This window comes from Suricata suricatta, chromosome 12 (genome assembly GCF_006229205.1).
Source record: "Suricata suricatta isolate VVHF042 chromosome 12, meerkat_22Aug2017_6uvM2_HiC, whole genome shotgun sequence".
Lineage (NCBI taxonomy): Eukaryota > Metazoa > Chordata > Mammalia > Carnivora > Herpestidae > Suricata > Suricata suricatta.
This window is the reverse complement of record NC_043711.1, coordinates 22,580,788-22,603,640: the sequence shown is the minus strand read 5'-3', so window position 1 is coordinate 22,603,640 and position 22,853 is coordinate 22,580,788. Positions and strand designations below refer to the sequence as shown.

At 47.3% G+C, this 22,853-nt stretch overlaps 1 protein-coding gene across 1 annotated transcript in view; it reads right to left on the bottom strand.

The window, feature by feature from the left end:
• Positions 1-22,853, bottom strand: part of CACNA2D3 (calcium voltage-gated channel auxiliary subunit alpha2delta 3) — an 833,443-nt gene that overhangs the window by 164,678 nt on the left and 645,912 nt on the right. Inside the window, exons 20-23 of the mRNA XM_029917881.1 lie at positions 11,160-11,243; positions 3,401-3,472; positions 3,083-3,144; positions 1,650-1,730 (exon numbers count right to left, since the gene is read on the bottom strand). Of these exons, the coding sequence (XP_029773741.1) occupies positions 1,650-1,730; positions 3,083-3,144; positions 3,401-3,472; positions 11,160-11,243 (299 nt within the window). The remainder of the gene's footprint in view (positions 1-1,649; positions 1,731-3,082; positions 3,145-3,400; positions 3,473-11,159; positions 11,244-22,853) is intronic.

The following is a 22,853-nucleotide window of genomic DNA, read 5'->3' as shown; positions in this document are numbered from 1 at the left end:
GAACAGAGAGAAGAAGACCTGACCTCGTTGGTGTGGATAACCAGATACTCTCCCCCTTCCTGGGATTCAAGCTAATTTCTTGCATGGTGCTCCTAGTTAGCTCTGTGCCTCTCAGCCTAACTGCTGTGGAACATACAGGGAGAAGGTGATGGCTAGAGAAACGACCCAAAAGACAAGGCAAAACAATTGTGTGGGCGGGGGAGCTACTGAGGCTGAAGGTATGGGTCCAAAGCACGGAAATATGACACATGTGGCAGATGCATGCACTGAGGATTGGCAAGGGAAATGGACACATGAGATGCAAACAATCTATTGACAACCTCTCTTTCTATTGTTCTGACCATGGGCTGTTTCCTCAGCTTCACCTCAGATAGTTTAGACATGAATTTTGTCTTCATGGGCAGCGATATCCACAGAGCCACACATGGCTCATACACCTAGAAAATTCTAGAAGTTAAAAAAAGTGATTTCTGAGAACACGTCCTGTGGAGTATCTTGCCCAAGTCACAGAGTTGCCTGCTCTCTCTCCTGTGTGTCTGGGAAGAAAGACCATATGATCGATTGGCTCTGCAATGGGCACAATGAAAGCCTTCAATCTCCTTCCTAGTCCTTAAAATCTCACAGTGACTTGTGAGACAAAGGCTCACACCTGTGAAACGATGCACACTGGCTGGGGGTAGACCAGGAGGTTGGCTCTGAAACTTGGCCTCTCGGGACCACCAGTCTCTTCATTCTCCACTACATCATCGGAGTGAGCCCCGAGGCGGTCCAGCTTCTGGAAGTTCACCACACGGCCGTGTAACCAGCTCGAATCAATTAGAACTGGCTTGCCACCAACCTTCCGGCTCCCGGCCACACTTTCTGGGGACGCCCACAAAGAGCACTGGGCTGGTCCTGCGCCTTCTGTGTGGAGATGCAAAATCTCACCCAGATTGAGTGAGCGACTTAACTCAAGGCCATTTGGGGAGTGGAAACTTCCAGAGGTCAGCCTCACCCCTCCCGGTGAACTGGTGATACTGGGGAAGGGGCTTCTCTAAGCTGCCAGGTTGTTCTAAAGGGCAGCATAGGTGTGGCAGTGGTGTAAAAGTCTCAAGGGCTGTGCTAACCACTACCATTCACTGCAAGTTTAAGTGCGCCCATGCTTTATGAAGACAAGAGGATCTGGGAATCTCAAGGTGCTCCTTATTCCTTCTGACCTAAGCACATCATTTAAATGGTCATATTTCCGTGCCTTGGACCTGGCCTGCCTCGAAGCACAAATGTAATGTGTGGCTTCACGCTCTAGAAGACTAAAGCTTGCATACTGTTGTTATCATTTTATTCCCCATGGGCTTGAATTTTTACATCGCTCTGTATTTTTCTTGGTCGTGATTTTTTAAGCATGAGAATACAGTTGGTGGATGATCCTATGAGTTGGCTCAACAAGTTTGTGGATTAAAGCGGAATATAAATAAATGAAACCATAAGGAAGGCCACTCCTAGTGGGGGGATTCCCACCATTCAGAAAGCAAGCTCACATCAAGTGAGCAATCAGTTGAGTCAAATGCCCAAGGATTGGAGACAGGATTGAACAGATAAGCAAGATCTTCTGTTAACCCAATGGCTGGGTCTGGGGCCTTTTCCCCACCCTAAAAGACACAACAGGTCAAAGTATCATCTTACCTTCTTCAATGGTTACATTCCCTCGGAAGAAATACTTCCCATGGCCTCTGGAGAGCGCCACACCTAAGCTGTGCAGAGAAACAAAACAGATCTTGAAATCCACAGCATCGACTGGAATAGACTTGTGGGTTAACTTTTTATTTTCCATTTTCACATTTCCACTGCATGTTCTGTAAACAATTTTTCCAACAGTTTACTTTCAAAACCCCACTGATTATACTTAGTGTTGGTTTTTCTTAGATTCAATCAGCTGCTTCAAAGCAATTTCTGATTGGAAGTGCCAGCAGCCATGGGCTGCTCTTGCGCATCTTGAAAGAGGCATGGCAATGCTAGCCCTTCTCTGGGATTCCCCCTCAAGAGCCATGCGCCCTGCTCCTCACCACTCCCTTATGCACTCCTGCCCCACATCCAGCCACAGATGGGTCTTTCCAGACCCTAGAGCTTAGGACTAGGGAACCTTGCAAAGGTGAACATAAACATTTCCACTACCACTATAGAGTGGCCATATTACTGCATTGTGAGCATATGCGCCCAACCCTCTCCCTGGTCTAGTAGATTTTTCCCACTCTCATGAGCTTCATTTAAGCTCCTTTCTAAAGTAAGAGAATATATTTTGAAAACAGAGTCGCCTCATTTGGCAAACCCACTTAGCGGCCACGTGTTCCCTCGATTGCTCTGCTTCCAAACACAAACTCACGATCGCTGGCAGTCTATGACAGCAATGCCGTCATTTATTTTCAGATTAATCTATAGTCAGTAAATTCTTTCTCTCCTTAGGTCTGCGAGACACCAGTTCAGGAATGTGAAGCAGCCCCACTGAAATAACTTCCTGCGAAAGTGTCACAGCAGTAAGGTCACAGGAGCAGGAGACTACAGAACGCCACATGCACATCTGAAAGCAGGCAATGGGGCAAAGCCATTTTTCGGGACTGTTACAGAGAAATAACAGGATTCAAAGTAGACAAGCACAGAAGTACACTTCAGAGAAATTAAAACAAAAGCACAACACGTAGGGATGGATATGCTACTTCCTAGTTCGAAAGCCTGTTTTTTGATCATGGAAATAAAGGGTGAAATGGAACTCACTGGGCAGCAAGTCAGATAGATGGTTAAGGAACCTGGTAGCCCTTGAACTGGTCTCTCCACCCTTAGTTGGAACCCCCAAAGCTTATCTGCTTGATAATGAGATGCAAAGCCATGACAAATTGAGTGAGTCTTCCTAGGTGAGCCTGAACCGTCTTCCCCCTTCTGGAAAACAGACACAAAAGCAGCCTGGGAAAAGCCCCTTCCTCACTCTTTCCAGCCTTTCGGCAGGGTGTTTGGTTATCTTCGGATGACGGGCTCTGAGAGCGTCAGCAGGCTTTGTACAAACACAAGTGATGGATCTGATGGAATGTCCATGTATTATGGTCAGCTCTACCTGAAAGGGGTACCCTTGATGTCTGTATAATAGTAGTCATTTGTCATCACCAAAACCCGTTTCTAGATTGAAAAAAAAAAGTCGTAGAGAGAAGAAAACATGGTTAGTCTGCTAGGTGACGTTTTCAGAAATAAATAAAAATAAATGGACACGCTATGATCACGTTAACAGTACTACATGAATCTGGTTTGAGATAAGTAAAGACAAGAGAAAAATGATCTCAGCGAAAGATATTTATTCCAGATAGAGCTTTCAAAGCTAGTTTTTCACAGTGGTTTGTTTTAAAGTAAGCAGCTAGAATGTTTGAGAAAAATGTACCCCTTTGTCCACTGTCTTCTTCACCTCCATAGAGAACTTCCCAGTCTTCCGGTTCACCATGGCGTTTCTTAACTGAAATGACAGAAGGAAACTGGGATTAGTCCTTCCCTAGGCTGCACGCCATCTGCGCATCTCGCATCCTCCGGCTTGGGAGCACATTTGGTGGTGGGTGCCAAGCAGAGGTACCACAGGCTGGGCCATTTCCCTACAGATCATGGGCGCTTTGGCGCTTGGGCTGCATTCTGCACTCAGCCCTCTAGAACACGGCTTCTGCAGAGAAAACATCCAAGTGCCGCTATACCAGGGGGGAGGCTGACGACAACAAATGAGTCTCCACTTCAGTTCGGGGTGCTCGTGTAAACCTCAGGGCAGCCCCGATGAAAGAGGCTGTGGACGAGCCTGAGACTTAGAACGAAGTCCCAGCAACCACGAAAACACTCAAGAGGGCAAGGATGTCTCTGGGGACAAATTAAGTTTTCAGAAAGGGTATTCGTTTGCCATGAAGAAATCATTTTTCAAAACATAATCAAGTTAAAGATGTTTTCCTACACCATATATATTTTTTTTTTTTGTAAGCCAAACCATTTGGAAGACAGGAATTCTCCTTCTAGAGCACAAAGCATCTTCAAATGCTTTTGGAGAAATCGGAGCCAGGTAATGGTCTCACGTACAGGAATGGGCAGTGACAGGGCAACTGGGCATCTGAGTTCTGGAGGTCCAATTTAGGGCCAGTGAGCCTCATGGCCTCCTCCTGCCCCTGGCTGACCTCTTCTAATTACGCGTGGCCCTTCTGTGGGTTCACAGAAGGACAGCAGACGCAGCGATGAAAGATGCGCCATCACGGGCACCGATGGGGGACGACGGGTATGCCATTTAATGGAACAGGAGCGATGCTAACACGCCACACAGTGTGTCAGGAAAGACTCTTTCCTGGCCTCGTGCTTGGTGGTTGTTGTTTTTAATTCTCTCCCCTCTTCTCTTCTCTGAGGAGCTCGACTAAGATCTGGCTGATAGAAAACTGTAATGTTTGCAAGCAACCTAAATTTGATTCGGGGCTGTCTAGATTTGGGTTCACATTCCTGTCTTCTGTGAGAGAGAGTAAAAAGCATAATTTTTAGCTGGAGGCATGTATAAAATAAAACATATATTTTACTCTAGATATTTTTTAACAACACATAATGGGCATTTCTGGAAATATTTTCCCATTTTAACTTTTGTGGTTTTGGATGGGGAGAGCTGGTCCTAATTAAGTCTGCTTTCTAACTTTTAAGAACAGCTCGATTTATCTTTAACATGGTTTTCATTTTTCCTCTTTCTGGTGCCTGCCTAAAGCCATTTGGGACCTTCCCCTTTCACATTCCCCAGGCAAGTCGGATATTAGGTAAGCTTCTCCAAGAGTCTGTACCACCCCGCCCCCACCCCCCAGTAGCACTGAACAACCCGCATCATCCCCGGGCAGCTCCAAGGCCAAGGTCACTGATACTCTCTGGAGGCAAATGCTTGGACGATTAGTCCAGTCTTTCTCTTCTCCTCAATGTTAATGAAAACAGATGACACTTACTGAACACCTACTTGTGAGGCAGAATAGCACTACAGTTAGGAAGTGGACTCCGGAGCCAGAGCTTATGATCTTGAACAACTGGCTTACCATCTCTGTGCCTCAGTTTCCTTTCCTGCAAAATGGAACTAACGACAGCACCCAACTCATGGAGTTGTCATGAGAAATAGATGCAACTGATATTTAGAAGAGCGCCTCGTCCACCCCAAGCACCCAGCATATATTAGCTGTCCCCCACCGTCATCACTACCAATCACTGTCATTACCAGCCTCTTCCGTCCCTTTGATGTCAGACTCCAGCAGAGAGCTTGAGGAATCAGAATTCAGGCTTGAGTTTGCTTGACCACAAATGCCCACGCTCCAAACCAACATCTTTCAACCTTTGACTGGGAGTCACATAGGAAATACACCTTACTCTATGACGCACTCTGATGTCTCTCATTTTAATAGATTTCATTGTTTGTAAGGGCTGCTCATGAGCAAATAATAGATTATGGGATCCCCTGACCCCCCTCCTAGCTCCGTGTTAAAACTGCAGCTCTTCACAACCTGTGGGTCGGCACAGGCTGAAAAAGGGTCAGCCCACGGTAAAGAGAAATAACTAGGATATCGAGACTCAAGTCTTACTGGTGACACAGACCATGTTCTGTGACCTCTCTGTGGCTTCATTTACTCCTCTTTCATTCATCCCATCCAAAGTGTGGGGAGCGAGGACTCCCGGACCCCAGGGACCCCGTCACGTGCTGCATAACTGTGCTGACCAGTCTTAGAAAGCCCAGGCAGCACTTACAGATGCTCCCCACCGTGCTCTTACTACATGGCAGACACAGGTTTTAAAGCCCTCAAAATAAGGCACAATTACTATCCCTGTTTTACAGGTAGGGAAACTGAGGCACGAGATGAAGAAACGTATCTACGGTCATACAGGCTCTCTATCCCTTAAACCCATGTTGTTATTTTGTTTCTCAAATCGGGAGAGAAAGCATTTGGACAAATGTAAAGCATTAATATAAAACTGTATAGCATGAAGACAAAAATAATGTATGTTATTTCTGAATTTTTTTTAATCAAAGAAAAGTTTTTAACTTGACCATGAAATTGTCTGAGGTGTTTTTTTTTTTTAAAGATTTTTTTATTATTATTTAGAGAGAGAAAGAGTGCATGTGAGTTGGGGAAGGGCAGAGAGAAGGAGAGAGAGAATCCCAAACGGGCTCTGCGATCACAGCAGGGCTAGATCCCATGAATAGGGGGATCATGATCATGACCTGAGCTGAAATCAAGAGTCAGAAGCTTAACTAGCCAAGCCACTCAGGTGCCCCAACAGCCTGAGGTTTTAATTCTCCAGTAGGCTGTCCCATTAGGTACCGTGAACTGGGGCTGACGGAAAGGTGGTTTCTGTCCGTGTTGCCACAAGAGGAAAGGGGGTTTTGTGCTTTTTCAACGGACTGAGTGGTGGGAACAGCACTGTGAGACTGGAACAGTCTACAAATGTCACTTTTCCATCTGAGGAGAACAGAGCTTTGACCCCACGCATCCTATGGGAATCCAGCGGCACCACTGCCCCGGGGACTAGCTTATAAGACAGGATGGCAAAGGTAAGCCTGGAGCAGAGAGCAGAGTGGCGAAGAAGTAAGGAAGTTATATGTCCCAATCAGGCCAGGGAGGGCGTGATCGTTGGTGCTGCTCAAAGCTGTCCAAATAGCCCTTGAATTTGCCACTACTTGGATTATAGTGATGAGCAACTGGAGAAATGAACATGGCCTGGTGGAGGAAAATTCCCTAACAAGTTTGGGTGTGCCCATAGGTTAGCATATTATGTAGTCATTAAAAAAAAAATCATGTGTGCAGATGTTCAACTTAATGGTGTCAAAGAAGAGCAAATTAGAGCATCAATGGTATACTTTTCTTTCGTCCTATCAGATGCAAGTGTGATAATGCAGTGACATTAAAGCAGCTTTGATCATAGTGTGGCTGATAAAATAAAGGTCAAACCTCTCTAGGCTGAAAATAGTTTTCTGGAAGCGCTGATCAGGCTCCCCGGTCACTGAGAGCCATCCTCCTTCCCCTGGCCCCTCCAGGTCACGTGTGTTTCCTAGAGGCCCCCCGTTTCTCTCGTCTGCACCCTGAAGCTGAGGCAGCTTCGCTGACCATTCAAAGCACCCACGTTCAAGCTGGTGGTCATGCTTCTGGTCCCACTGAGAGCCTACAGCTCTTCCTCCTGTTAGAGCTCAGTAAGGAAGTTCCCCCAGATATCTGCTGACCACCTTTGATTTCTGTGTAAGTACATAATGATAGCTCATCCGGCTAATGGTGGTTTGTCATCCACATTGGAATAGGAGCCTCACCTTCCCTGGTGCACAGGCGGCAGGCATGTCCAGGCAGGCCCTGTTTTTGGGCATGTTTTTATGCAATTTGGGCCAAGCCAACAGATTAAAGGGGAAAGGAGAAGTAGGAGATAAACAGGTCTGTCATTTCCATGTAAGTGTTTAACCGGAATATGAAAACAGACTCAGGCACAGAGCATCTGTACAACAAAATCAAAATCCTCCCTCCCTCCCTCCTTCCCTTTGTGTGTGTGTGTGTGTGTGTGTGTGTGTGTGTGTGTGTGTGTGTCTTTCTCTCTCTCTCTCAAGTGGGCTGTGCTTGGTTTGGGGACCTGGGCTCAAGCATGAGCTGCAGAGACACTGGAGTAGGTATAAAAAGGAACATCCTAAATGGGCACAGTTCTTGGAAAGTGACCCCAGGAGAAGAGGTTTATGGGGCTTTAGAAAGAAGAGACACAAAGGAAACATTCCCCAGACTCAGCCTAGGCCAGGAGAAATGGGAGTTGACCGGAGGGCTCACACTGCAACACGAGGGATGTCGGTTGGACTGGAGGCAGAATCAGAGAGGCCCGTATGTGCAACAACACCCATTGAAAGCTTTTGTTTAGTATCTGGGTGCAAAAATAAACCCCAAACCCCCCCCCCAAACCCCTCCCCATCTTTGCTGCACCACTCAGGGGAGGATACTATGGGGATACTGAGGCACTGATACAGACTCCAAGGACTTTTGGACTCAAGGGCTCTTGTGATCACAGTGTGGTCAAGAGCTTTGGGGCCAGACTGCTCAGGGTGGAATCCATACTGTGAGCCCGTGGACCAATCAGTTCTCTGCCTCAGTTTCCTTACCTGCAAAATGAGGATAGCAATAACACTTCCTTCGAAGGACCTTGGTATAGAACAACCCAGTTCATCCACATGTAGCGCTTATAGTACAGGTGGCTTGTAGGAAGACTTCAAATATATGGCAGTTACTATTATTTGTATTGGTTTTTTTTCCTCTTTATACGAATAATCATATTCCCTATGAAGAGTTGAGGAATGACTAAAAGGTAACAGAAGTAAGAAAAATATCATCCTCACTTCCTTCAACCTTCTCCGGGAATTTATAACCAAAAAATAAACATCATTTTAGAAGCTAATTTTTCCTTCCCAGAGGTGAGCAACACCAGTGACTCAGGCTGGGCTGTGGATGGCTCAGCCTCCCTTCTTGGCTCCCGGGTCCCCAGAGGTCTGTCCTACTCGCTGTACTGTTGATGTGATGCCTACGTCACTGGAGCCTGGGCCAGCGGCTCTGCTCTTCCTCCTCTAAATGGTTCGTAAGTTCTTCCTCTTTAAAAAAATTTTAATTTTAGCCAGTCTATTTTGCATGTGTTTTAATAGTTTATGTGATCTCACATTGTTTTTGGAATACCATCATTTTATTCGACATGAGTCAAGCTGCCAAGAGAAGTAGATGTTCCTTCCAAAAAGTTCTCTGCAGACTCAAACTGCTTCTTCCTCAGTGGGCCTTGCTTGCAAGGTACGTTCCCAGATCTTGACCGAAAGCCTGCCCTCTGCTACTTACACAAAAATCCCAATGGTGGACATATGGGCCCGGTCGATCCTGTGTAGACTTCGCAAAGATGCTTTGTATGCATTCCAGTATTCTCCAATCAATGGAGTGCAAATGTCTAGGAGACAAATGGTGACCTGGGTTTCCCCAGATACGCTGGTGGTGAAGGAATTCACACTTTGAGTACGCCATGTTCCTCAAGGAGACCCGAACCGGAGAGACAACGAGAGACCAATCTGAACAGAATAAGAACGCTGAACGTGTAGGAGAAGTGGGAATTCTAAAGGTGGACCTCCCCAAACCCAGACCTGTGACTCAGATGGAGGTGAAGAGCATGCACCAGAGGCTGGGAATGTGGGAATCTGAGGGAAAAGATGATAGGGCAGGGAAACCACTATTAATAAGAGGAAATATTAGCTCATTGAAAATTAACTGGAGCACAGGTGACAGATAAAGCAAGCCAAGTAATAAATTTCTTCCAGTAACATGCAAAGGAGAAGTGAGAACATCATCAGCTCTGTGCTCAGGAGTGGAGGACCTGCTCCCTGGATGGAAGGACTCTGAAGCAGGATCAAGCATATCCCAGTTTGCTTCCTGTGTTAATCAAAACGGATGAGACGAAGTTGATGGGGAGGCATGTTAACAACAAGGTTCCAGCCTTCTGGGAAAGGAAACAGAAAGGTCCAGGGAGGTCAGAATAAAGCACTGGATGAAGTAAAGATGGAAGAGAAAGGAAACTAATGGAATGCACCCTTCAGACACCCATGAGAAAACTTAGCAGCTGTAAGTCTATGGGATCTTCGTTAATGAGAAGGTCCCCTGAGGATTAACAACGATGAGATGGTGTAAGAAAAGCCAGCACTCACGGGCCCTCACCATGTCCACCCAGTGGTGTAAATACCTTTTCATCACTTGGCATATTTATACATTTAGGACTCACAACTGATGTAGATACTATTATCATCATACTCATTTTACAGGGAAAAAAGAACAAAAAACAAAATGAGGCACAGAGAGGATAACTGCGTGCTTGGGATCAACAGCCAGCAAATGGCCAGCATGAACTTGAACCCAGATAGGCTAAGGCCTAGGGGGTGCCCCTCACAGCTGCGCTAGCCTGCTTTTTAGTAAGAGCAGGTTAAAAAGGGAGGGTATGGACATTAGGTGCAGTACAATATAAAGACCCCAACGACCATGTTTAAAAGAACAAGGAGATGTAAACTCTACGAGGTCGTTGAGCTGACCCGACATCAGGCCACCAGCCCCTGGGAAAAGAGGGCAGCCAAGGAAGTCGCTTTTTACCAACCAGACATTATTTTGTCTGAATTTGAGTTTAAAGAGTCTTAGTAGAGATGAAGAAGGAAATTGGCTAAATTTCTAAAACAGATACACCTCTTGCAATTTATAGGCAAGGAAGAGAATCCAAGATTTACACTAGCTGAGATGTCCAGGGAGTAGAGGACTTGAAGAGAAGAAAAATGACAGCCAGAGAACCGTGATGCCGGCCATGTATCTGAAAGGCCCAGGAACCCTCCTGGGGAACTCAGATGGTTTCTCTCAACAGCTCTTCGCAAAGCAGGACAGACTGAGGGACGGAAACATTTCTGTCTCAATGGTGAAACTGCAGAAGGGACCCTGGACAAATCAGGGAGGGTGTGAGCAGAGAACCGTGGCTCTGCAAGGAGACACCACAGAAAAAGGAAAGAGCAAGGATCCAGGCAGGAACTCATGGGAAGTGACAATTTAATTAAGGACAGTCTGCCTATCTTCACGCAAAGGCAGCCATGTCGAACAAATCTGATTTATTGAGGAAGTAACAAGAAGACAGACAGGGTTAAGTCTTGGGCATAAGGAAAGCTTTTGATACAGTGCAGAAGGCTGAATCTGCATGAGAAAGAGGCACGTGTGCTGTGGCAGTGTGGCAGGATGGGGAAGGTGCGACAGCCCAGGGCCGCTCTCTAAAAACAAGGGCTGGCCCATGTTGTCCCGATGAGTGCATTGCGGCCCTGACTTTGCGGTGGGCAGAGCCTTCTGCTACCCAGCCAGGCTCCGGCCAGGCTCCCCTGAGGGCAGCAGGTCCCATAAACTGCACTGAGGAAGAGTCTGGATTAATCCACATCAGGAGGGCCAGAGCCTGGCAGGAGATGGTTTTAGCCAAATGCTCAAAGGAGGCGGGTACTGACCTATCTGCAATTGTTGCAACCAATGGGAGAGTTATAAACTCCAAATGCCATCAAAAGGGCCCATGGTCTCCATGTCCCTGCAGCGGCCACCTCCTAGGACAGGAACGGGCAGAGCGGAGCTCCCGCCTCGTCAGTCACTTACCACATCATCCCGGTCTTCCCACTCTACCTCTGAGAGGTCAACACTGCTGTAGTTAGGTTTCCTTCGCTTTTTTCCCTCCTCGTACTGGCAGGGAGAGAAGGAAAAGAAAAGAAAATATTTCCATGAGATGATCAGCCCAGTAGCCTTCATCTCCCCAAGCCTCATTTCTCCGACGGGGACCATGCGTAGAGAGATAGTGGTGAGCAGCCCAGTAGGGTGCAGTCCTAGGGGTTTTAATAGCAGGGAAGCCGGGGCCAGTTGCTCTGAGCCGGGGAATAACAAGCCAACTCTACCTGATATGAATTTACTTACGGGGCCCATTGGTCCCAAACACACCAGAAACAAGGCAAAATTTGCCCTCCCCTGGATGGCGTGTGTACAGAACAGGGGAGATCCTTCTCTACTCCAAAGTTTTAAAGGGCTTCAGACACAGTTTACCAAACATCTAGTCATAGCCCTTTGTGGTACAGTTGTCTCACCCCTACCTCCTATCCCTAAGCCAGCCCATAACTCCTTGGTTAGAAAACAAAAGTACTGATCTCCACAGTTGGGCTCAACACCCTGATACCATTTTGTAGACACACAGAACCTTCTACTCGCTATCACGCTGTTCACAGCAGGACTGAGCTAAGCACGGCTCCCTTAGCTGGCGTAGATGTGGGAATTGGGAATCACTGTCAGATTTAATGGCCATTAGAGCATTCCTCTGGAAAAGCTAGTGAGTGCATTAATGACTGGGGAAGTGGTTTTCGTTTTTTCTCCCCAAATCACTAGTGTTAGTCACCCTGCAAGCCTACCATTTTACCAACTGGAGGTTCCTGTGTCTGGATGGTCCTGTATCTCAGGGCCTTTAATGCTGGTTGTTGGGATGTTTATAATGTAGGAAAGTCTGCCCTCTACTGCAGGCTAAAGATAAGCAACCCCTTTACAAGTTCAGAAGATATGGCCAATGGCATACTGGAAAAAATATATATGTATATATAATTTTTTTCTTTTTTGCTTTTGTCTCTTAATTGGTCATCTTTGGATTGAATTGGTAAGATTTTAAATGAGATGCAGTGTCACTGTGTGTTAAGACGCCCAAACCACAGGTTACCATTTTGGACGCTGTTTGGCTGATGTGGAGACAAAGTGCTGAAGGCACACGGGCATGAAGGAGAAAATCACTGCTGATGTGTTGGACCAAACAGGTCTAAGCGGGCCCCGGGTGGAACCCAGGGGACAGAGGCCAGGCAGGGTAGTCACTGTGGGGCCGCACAGGGCCCAGGGCTTTTCGTTCCCTCCTGTTTTTCCTGTCCAGTGTATTTCAGGAGCCCTGAGACGTCTCCAGAAAGTGCCCACTGCATCACCCAGGAAGGCTGCATTGGCTCCAAGGGGCAGGGGCCTCGGATCACCTGGGTCAACCCCCCTTCCACTCCCTGCTCTCAGGTTTTCCAATGAACAGATAGATGTTCATGGTCAGTTTTACAACACTGGATCCACTGCAGATGAAGAGGCAGGGAAGTGGTTCCCGGAGAAGCTGCTATAAATGACAACAGATTCACGGTTGGATCCTGTTATGGAAAATGCATGTGTTCACGGAAGCTCTGGACCTGGCAAGTCGCAGGCTGGGGCCAAGTGGGAAAAACAGGAACGAGGTCCGTGGGGCTGTCACCCATGGTTCGCGGTGAGGAGGTGTGATGGGGAAGGTGGAGAGCGATGCTGAGAAGAATCCACATGTCCTTTGACCAGCGAGAGGCAGACACTCTTGGGCCTCTGTTAACTGTCTTATGGCCCCCATGTTCCATTTTGGTAAGAACCCTCCTGAGAGCCACGAGGTGCCCCAGAAGCCCAGCTTCTGGCCACTAAGGGCAAAGCCATTACAGTTTCTTGGGCCATGTAACACTAGGTCTACACTGTCCTTTTGTTAGAAGCACTTCCTTTAAATTACCTCTTTATTTATTTATTCAAATACGTGTATCAGACACCTTACTTTCTTTTCCAAGGACTTGCTTTCCATTTATCACCCTTAATTCTGCCCCTTGAAGGTCAATTTATTGCTCACCATGCATAATGGAAAAGAGTCCATCACAAGTTCAATAAAAAATTTCATGACACATTAGATAAGATGATAGAACCAGTGTGGGCAGGACAGACCCACTCACCACCAGCCCCTGACAAAATTTTTGTGGCTGAGCATCATGTAAATTCAGCCTCTCCTAAAGAAACTCAGAAAGACTGCCGAGGTCCTGAGCACCAAATGTTCCCTCATCCTCAGTAAGGGTCCACTTGTCTTTTGTTAGACAAAGTGTTTCGGCCACTTACTAGGCACGTGGTCTTGCGCACGTGCTCCCCTTGTGGTCGCTCCATGCTCCCCTTGTGGTCGCTCCATGCTCCCCTTTGCTCACTTGCAAAATAAGAAAGACAGTATCTCTGCGGCAATGGTAGACTGAGAGAATTAACTAGATCGTGTATATACACTGACAAACACATTCCTGGCACAGAGTGAATCCTTCATATGCTAGCATGGTTCCTGAGACCCATGATCCCGTCAGCCAAGACACAGGCTCATTGTATACAGTTGGCTTCTATGTCATTTCCCAGAAATGAAGGAGGGCCAGTCAGTGATTCTGCGGGTCACTGCTCTGTAAACCACAGGCCGGAAGGAGGTGTTTGTTGAAGATGGTGGTGTCAGACAGTCACATTCGTGCACCTCCTCCTGCTGTGTTTCTTAAGCACCAAGACTTGCATGCTGTCCACGTCAGCTGGGACTCTCCCAGCAGAAATATCCACATCTGTGCTAAAGAACCCGAGTCCTTTCAGATGGTATTTGGCAATTCTGGAATGCTCAGAGAAGCCTGGACTTCTGGACATTCCTGGATGTCCACCACTCAAGAAATTCAGCACCCTGTACTTCTGATATTCAGGAAACCTGGAGAGTTGAGAGCGCGAGGTGAAGAAGCATTCCCGGTGTCCCTGGTCCGCGAGCCAGGGAGCCTAAGTACGTCAGTCTCACTGAGGGAAACAGGCAGGGCTGGAGATACTTGCTCTGGAACTCCATTTTAGGAATTCCTGTTTCTCTCTCTCTCTCTCTCAAAAATAAATAAACATAAAAAAAGGAATGCCCCGCCACAGTGTCTGCTTTACCAGGTATGTGAAACGAGTCTGGAGCACTTCCCATTGGGTCTTTGTTAATGGTCTCTCTGTAGAGATCAAGCAGTAATGTAGCAGAGGGATTACTCTGAGAGAAGGAAAAGTCAGTGGCTGTTGCATAAGACAGAACAGGTTGAGGGTGGTGAGTACATGTCAGCATAATGACCCAACGTCCACCTTTACTTTTTCTCCCATTTAGAAAGCACATCGGAAGGCTAGAGATTAGACTTCCATGAAGAAGACGCCTACGCTATGCACTGCCCCCACCCATCCCTCACATTTTCCAGGGCAATCACCCTTGCAGGGGAAGCCCTTGGCATATGCTCCATAAATATAGTTATTGTGAAAGCAAGACCATCCTGGTTCAGAGGTGGGCAAGTGACCTGAGCATGTAAGGAGACCCACATCTCTCCAGGACACAGAGATTGGTTCAAGCTGGAGACATAAATCATGTCAAACCAAATGAGACTCGATCTGGGATGCTTTCCTGGATTTATCTGGATAAAAGAGTTGTGTGAACTTGCACTCCTCCTAACCAACTCTGCTTCTGCTTGGAGAGAGTCTTCCTGGGAAAGAAGACAGTGCAGAGAAAGCAAAGAAGAGACGGTAAGAGTTCCGAAAACATGGTGTGTGTGTCCGGATCGAGCTGTACCTGAAGTCTTTGTATCCTTAGATGTTTCAGATGCCAACACATCCTCCCCACATTACCCTCTTCCCTTTTTAAAGATGTTGTTTTAAAGCCGACTTGGGTTTCAAGCGTAACTGGAGTTCTGACTTATATATATTTAATGCTTTTATCATTTTTTTCCTTGTAAATGAACCTCTTTTAAAGTACATTTTAAGTGAAGTAGTCCTAATGGTTCTTTAGGAACAAAGTGATTTGCAAAATACCGCACTGTTAATCAGGATAGACTACGGTGTTTGAGCATGGCTGACCCCCTGCGTCTACTCTCCCCAGAGGACCCATAGGAGGCCACACTGTAAGAGTGACAGAGCGAGAAGCAAATCTGACGGCCAGGCCAGATCGCCCCTGTCCCACGGGATTCAGCCTGCGACACATCCCGGACCCGCCAGCCCCGCTCCGTTTCCCTGCGTGAGGATCTCGTTACTGGGGCTGAGGCATCGGATATGGCATTTGTTAGTGTATCTATAAACTGTAACTTCCTTTGAAAATGTGATTAACGAATTGCGAACGGTTTCCAAAGGTTTATAAACAGATACTTTGAGAGCCACGGGTAGGTTTGTAGTTTTTGGTGCCTGTTTTATGAAAAAAATATGTGGGGGAGAATTTAATAAGGAAAGATATTCTGTGCTATGAAATACTTTGAGGTGGAGTTTCAAATAAAGGCCAGATGTGGCAAACACACAAACCAGCCCGTGGCCTAGGAGGATGGGACACGATGGGCACCCGAGGGGAGCAAGCTGGAGCCACACGGGGGCTGCCTCACGTGCCTGAACCTGCCAGGCGGGGTTTAATTGGCTGCATGTGAGTGTTCCGGTGGGTTACCTAGAGACGGACTTTGGACGCATAATGGGATGGGCTGAGGTGATGGCCACGTTCATGTTGGTTTGAAAAAAATAAATGGCTTTGCTTTTCCTGTGTTTTTTTTTGCGGGGGATGGCCAGAGGAAATCAGCTACACACATCCACGCAGCCTCTGTGAAACACATATTGCGTATGCTAATAATTGATAAATTGTACGTGCCGCTCCATGCTGCCAAGAGGAAGGAAGGAGATGGGGGTGGGAGGCCCACAACTGGAGAGGAAGAAACCTTGCCCAAAGCTAATGCCATCTGGTGCAGAGGTGTGGCCACGGGCAGGGGGCCAGCCATTGTCTGGGCAGATGTTCTCTCCCAAGGAAAGCACGGTCCTCAGCTGATGAACTTCTTTGCACCTCTGCGAGGCCTGCATCTCCTCTCGTCCCAGGGGCTGAAGTGGTCCTTTCAGGAGAAGAAAAGGAAGCACATCTTTCCTATATGCATGCGAGAGCAGGGCCTGACGGCCACCGGAAGCTTCATTCCTTCACTCCTTCAGCCGTTCATTCCCTCATTTGCTCGCTTTCTCACCCACATACCCCAGATGCTGTAGGATACGGAACATTTATCAGGTGCTGAGCCAGTCCCAGGTGAGCCTGGGGAAAGCACGGAGAAGCTGAGAACGGTCGGCTCACGTTGTGGATGGTGGTTGACCGTCGTCACTCAGGGTGGTCAGAAGAGCAGTTAGTAGCAGGGACCTAGAGTCAGATTCTGGTTCTAATCATACACACGCTGTGTGCTCCAGGGCTGGTGTGCGTTTCTCTGAGCCCCATGTTTCTGGTCTACAGGATGGAAGTAACAGCATTCAGCTCACAGGGCTCAGATGAGAAGCAAATGCATAAAACGTAGTTGAGTAGGAGTATGTCTTGACAAATAGTCTTGAGAAATGCCCACTCAGCAAACACCAATAACTGCTAAGGTCATTAGTAACTCCTGAGACGCAGCAGCACCTACCTCAGCCCTGGAAAGTAGGCTCATGGGATCAAAGGTTTCTTAATAGTATGGTGGTCTTAAAGAGGCATCGTGGTCCATTCTTCTCAAGGTGAAAAGGAAGGGTCTCAAACAGGATGCAATCCCAAGGCCAGGCGGCCAGGTGGGCCTGTGACAGAGCAATAGTGTCTTCTCTAGAACTTGCAAATCAAGGTCTCTGGCTGCCATGGTACGTCCAGCCTTAGAGGAGAGGGCCCTGGGGAAGGGGCGTCTCAGTGGAAACAGTATCAGCTACTCCTGTCTACAATCCACATGGTTTAAGCTCTTGCTATTTTCTAAGGTTTTTTCCTCCCCCTTGATTATCCATGCAACAACTGCTCATTGTAGAAAATGTGGAAAATACTGAAAAGTGCAAGAAGTGAAAAAAGAATATTGCACTATCACGATACAAGCCATCCAGGGATCTCCACCCACCATTCTGCTGACTGTTCCAAAGGGAAAGTACTTTGAAGTAGTTGCGGTGTTCAGTTTTCTAAGTTCATTGTTTCTCCAACAAGGAATTCATAAAATGTAGCAACCAATCTGTTCTGCTTTCCAAGTGACTGCCTTTGGCAAAAAAAAAAAAAAAAAAAGCAAATGTTTTCTGCTGGCCACCTTCCCTCTCACTTGCTAGCATTCCTCAGGGAGAGTGAGTGTGCTTCTTCCCGGCATCATGCTAAGCGCTGTGCATGTCTCCACGGAGGGATGATCGCTTCACAGACAGGCAAATGCAGAGTCCAGGGATGCAGGCCACACGGTGGCCTGGTGGATACCCGGCAGTAGAACAGTGATCCCACCCCATCGTTGCCGGGTGGCTCAAGCTCCGGTCTTCACCACACTTTGCACTGCCTCCCGTAAGGGTGTCTCAACTCGGATGGTGACCACCCATAGGACCGCCCGCACTAGGCATATTAACGGGCGCAGAACCACGCTGGAAGCCAAATCCCACCAGCCACTGATGCCTCTGTTTGATGCTGGCTCATTCCAGCTGCCTCGAAACTGGCCAGGGACACACAGTTTTAGCTTGAGAACAATTACAATATAGGGAGGGCATGGAGCTAGGATCGTGCCGCATGCCCAGTACACACAGTACAAGGCCCAACAGCCAACACCTGACTCAGAGCCTCAGAGAAGCCTTGTAGCATCGGAGAATACCATGGTAGCTAGGATTGCCATTAAAACGGCGCTGGTCCTTTGGCTGTCTGACCCCATGCTGCTCAGACCTTTCTGGATAAGTCTGATGACTGGATGGCATAGACATGCCAGGGGAGACATCCCCAGGAGTCTACGTGGGGATGCAATCCTTCGTTTTCATGGGAAGATGAGAAGCCCAGATATACCGAGGGAAGCGGGGAAGACGTGTCCAAAAGCAGCCGGAAGGTGGGAGAGAGGCAACAGGGCATGTCGAGACAACAAGCCTTTTCCTTTTTCTACCAGGTACCCTCCCTGCTCTTATTAATTAATGTTTTTAAGTGTCTCAAAGATGAAAAGTTCTACGTGCCCTCCTAGTATGATTACAAAATCCTTTTGATCGCTGCAAAACTAAAACAGCCTTGGTATTTTTTTAAAAAACAACAATTAACAGGCTGCTTTGAAAACCCAAATGACCTTTATCTTAATCAGTGTCCTCTCAGTGGCGGTGAGTCACCCCATGGTGTGTGGGGAGGAAGTGGCCTCAATCCACTGGCGGTTTTGGAGGCTTCCGTGTGGCTGATACATGGCGGCTGGATTTAAATTCCCGTTCTCAGAAAGCCAGTCTGTCTTGTAATAATAGCAAGCGAGTCATAAAAATGCAAATCATGCTGAGGAGTTGGGGCAGGAGGACCTTGGGTGCCAGCACAGGGACTGGGAAGCGGGGACTCAGGCCAAGACAGGGGAGCCGTCTGCAGGGGTCTGAGTCAGGTGAAGGGCTCCTGCTCAGAAAATACCAGCCCCTGGCACAGCAGGAAGACCACGATGCCACCTGCAATGGAAGGGTGTGTGTGGTCCCCGGAAGGCAGCTCCCCTCACCGATTGGTTAGAACACTCTGGACAAAAACCCACACTACAGTTTTCTGGGCAAAGGTTAGATGCAGGACAACCTCAGGATGAATGTCAAAGTTCCAGAGTTGCCTGGAGTTCTTGAGCACAGACAGTGCCATGGTCCAAAGCTAATTTCATATAAAGCTTTCAGACAGCTGAGTCGTTAGGAAATACTCTCGAGGGTAACAAGAGGACTTCTATAATTTGAAAATGTCTGTCACATCTGACAAGCAAATTTTTTTATGCACTTACAGAACTTTATTTGGCATTATTCCCCTGAGCACTTAACTACATCAAAAGACCCTTGGGTACTGAAACATGTCAGGCTGTTTTGAACATGTACTGTAGTTGGGCACCATAAACTGCAAAGACAATGAATTTTCTTATTCATTCACTTGAGTGAAATAAAAAAAAACAGCATCAACCAACAGTGCCACAAAACTGTGGCATGTTTGCTGTCCAGTGGCACCGGAGCGAGCCATTCACACAGAGAGAGCTCTCTAGCGTGTGGTTTCCTCCTGTGGTCAGGCACATGGGCCCTCCTTGCCTGCCACCCCTGTTCCCATCACCTCTCCTGGCTCAGTCCCTGGGAGAAGATTTCTAGTCCCATTGGTTCCACTGGGGGGGATGATGTTTGGAACAGAGAGACCCCTCTCAACGTTAAGGTTTTTGTGCTGACAGGCATGAAGGGCAGGAAGCTGGCAATGAATCCACAAGTGAAGGAAACGGAGGAAGAAAAGAGGGGAAGGAGTCTTTTCTTCCAAGCCAGCTACCATTATCCTTGACACTGGCTGATGCCTGTGATGATATCAGGCTCCATCAGATGGCTGAGTCTTCACCAAATGTGTGTGTGTGTAGGCGCGCACGCACGCACGCACGTGCATGTGATTTTATTTAGAGGGATATGTGGCATGATAGTTTTATTTTGTTTCTCTTTTTCTGCTACAAGTTTTGAAGATACTGGTAAAGGAGGAGAAGAAAAAGGGGTCCATCTCTGTGCCTATATCTTCCATGGAAGTTTCTCTGATCCTTCAGCTAGAGTCTGTCTCCCTTCTCCCCTGGGGTGGCCCTTGATCTGTGTCTCCCTGAGGACACAGGGTTTTGTAGCACAAACATGCACATGGCCATCTTTTCAATCCATCTGCTCTCTGCCCCTAGCCACATCCTGATCACCAAACCGAACAGGTTCTCATCCACCACTGGTCCATCCAGCCCACCAGACTGGTGACTCAGCAAAATGCTTAGGTTTGATTTTCTTTTCAGATGATTCTGAAATACAGTCATATATTTAAAAAAAAATTCTGGATGCATGTTGGTCGGAAGAGGCCCAAGGGACTTCTGATGTCACTCATGACTCATAGGAAAACCAAAGGTCCCCTGCAAGGCTGACTCAGTCCTCTGAGTCTTACGCTTGTCTGTGATCATGGAGATGTGAGTAGAAGCTGAAAAGGCAAACAGAATCAGAGAAACGGGGTAGTGGGCCAGCCAAAACAACCGGGGCTCATCAAATGACCATATGTATTGCTTCTATTTTTCCTTGTCTTTGAAATTGAGTAGTATCTCTCCTTCCCTCTTGCCATCAACTTGGTTTCAGCCCCACATACCCGCCCCCCCCATGAAGGTGAGTGTCTCCTAAGCCTTTCTGCATGGACTTCACCCCTCTAGTCCATGCTCCAGCTCCAGGGTCCAGACAGGGAGATTCTTCTGCAGCCAAAATCATCACTTGGCTTAGAATCCTCATGGCTCCCCATGTCCTCTAGGATGATGTCCAATGTTCAGGAATGCCACAATCCCCATCATTCTGCCTCTGTTTGACTAGTATGACTCCCCAGCTAGATGGAGGTAGCTGCTAACAATGTCGTTATCATCCTTGCCTTCAGGCTCTGTATCAACCACTCCAATAGTTTCCAATACCCTTCACCCCAACTCAACATCCAGTGGCTCCTCAGGACTTCACAGAGACACTGGCTCATCTGGGAGGTCTATGCTGGCCAGTGCAGAGTTGGTTCTGGTCTTTCCTGTTTTCTCCTGAGCCTCCTGTGGTCTCTCTCTCCACACCCATCACACTGTACTGCAAATTAATTGCCTACTTGCCTGTCTCCCCAACTAGGTTCCAAGATCTTCAGGAAAGAGGCTATTTCTCATTCAGCATTGAACCTGCAATGCCCAGAAGAGTGGCTGGTGGAATAGATTCACCATGAATATTTGAATATTTTAATGAGTGAACAGAGTCAATGAACAAATTAGGATGTGAATATAAGTGAATATACTTAATAAGCACATGCAGAACCCACAGTATGTGCCTGGCCAGGTCTAGACCTTTTGTGAACATGAACTCATTTAATCCTCAGAACACTCTCAGACAGTAGGCACTATTTTTGTACTCATTTTCAGCATTCAGGAAAACGGAGGCCAGGGAGGTTGAGCAACTTGTCCAAGGTCACACAGCTGGCAGGTGACACTGAGACCGCTCTGCCCCATGGACAAACATGGACCTGAGGCTGCTTCCCGGTGGCTGCCTGAGATGTGTGCTGTGAGGACACAACAGAAGGAGGAGGATGGCAAGGTGACCTGGCATCTCAATCAACCAGTTCCCTGCCATTCCACACTGAGCAGAGCTGAGCTCAAATTATTAACTCTCAGAGGAATCTTTCCATTAAATATATATGAATGTACTGTTTACGTCTGTATTTGAGCTTGGATGAAATCGGCTCCATGGAAGGAGTATCCCAGCCATAGGACTCTCAAGCCTGCTGCAGGACTAGGGTCAGATAAGTGCTTGCACCTGCCCAGTTATTCGCAAACCCTCCTCCTGGAATGCGGATAGAAATCTAGAAACTCCAGGCAAGGCTTTCTGTGAGAAGCAGGCATTTGGGCTCTTGGTCTTTTGATTTGATTTGGAGCACTCTGTGTGTGTCTTCCCCTCTAGAGGATGCTCTAGACTTGACTCTGGCAAAGTACATCTGCAGGGCTGCCTAGGGTGAACTGTGTGCCTCAGTCTGTCAGACTTTGGTTTTCTAGTCACGGGGTCCAAATGGGAGAAGTCTCTGCGGCTATGGTTAAGTGGAAATGGCCAGTGTCTCCTTGACTTGCTCCTCAGGGGGTCTCTGCCCTTCCTGGGAGCAACAGGCCCAGAAATCCTCACATTTCAGACTTGAACCCAAAGGTTCCTGGGTTGAGGCTGGCAGGCCAGCCACTTATTTGGGATTTCTGGCTCTGGCCAGCTGCACAAGCACCTCAACCTTGTGAAACCCCCAGCTATAGGCTAAAGAAACGTCAATGATTGGGTGGCATTCTACTATGCCATCGACAACTGGGGCCTCATTGGGGCAAGAACAGGGGTAGATCCCATCCCAAGGAGAAAGGGGCAGTGAGGCTGAGAAGGACGTGAAGCAAAAGCCCTACCTGGCTTAGTCAACTACTTTCTTGTCCTTATATTCCAACTGTATTGGTGTCCCCTTCACCCTGCAAACACCCAAAGGGGATGTGGAAGTGGCACCCAGGAAGTAGGTTCAGAGATACAATGCAGCTCGATGGTCAGTCTGGCAGTGGTGGGCATAATTCAGTTATCGTGCCAAAAAGCCCATGGTGTCAACCGTTTTATTTGCATTCTTTGGGTCTTATCATTTAAGATTATGTAAAAATGACAGCTGCTTATAATTATTTGGAGGTTGGAGCTGCAATAATTAAAACCATCTGCCTTTATCTTACCGCTACCAAACTTAACCCCGAGAGGTTGGGTCTACTGAACTTCAAAGAGGGAAGTAAGAAATAAAAGAAAACTCCTCACATTACTAACAAATTTCTTGTGATTCATTTAAATGTATAACCAGTTATTCCAACAGCCTTCAAACCTTTAATTATCTTTTAAATATATATAATTTGGGACTGCTAATTAGATAGCAATTTAATGCTCTCATGGGGATTCAGATGCACTGTCTTCCTAAAATGTAAACTCAGGAGAAATAATCATTGGCATTCAAATGATTGAATTCTTCAGTTATTCAAATGAGTGTGGGTATTTTCACTGTTGGAA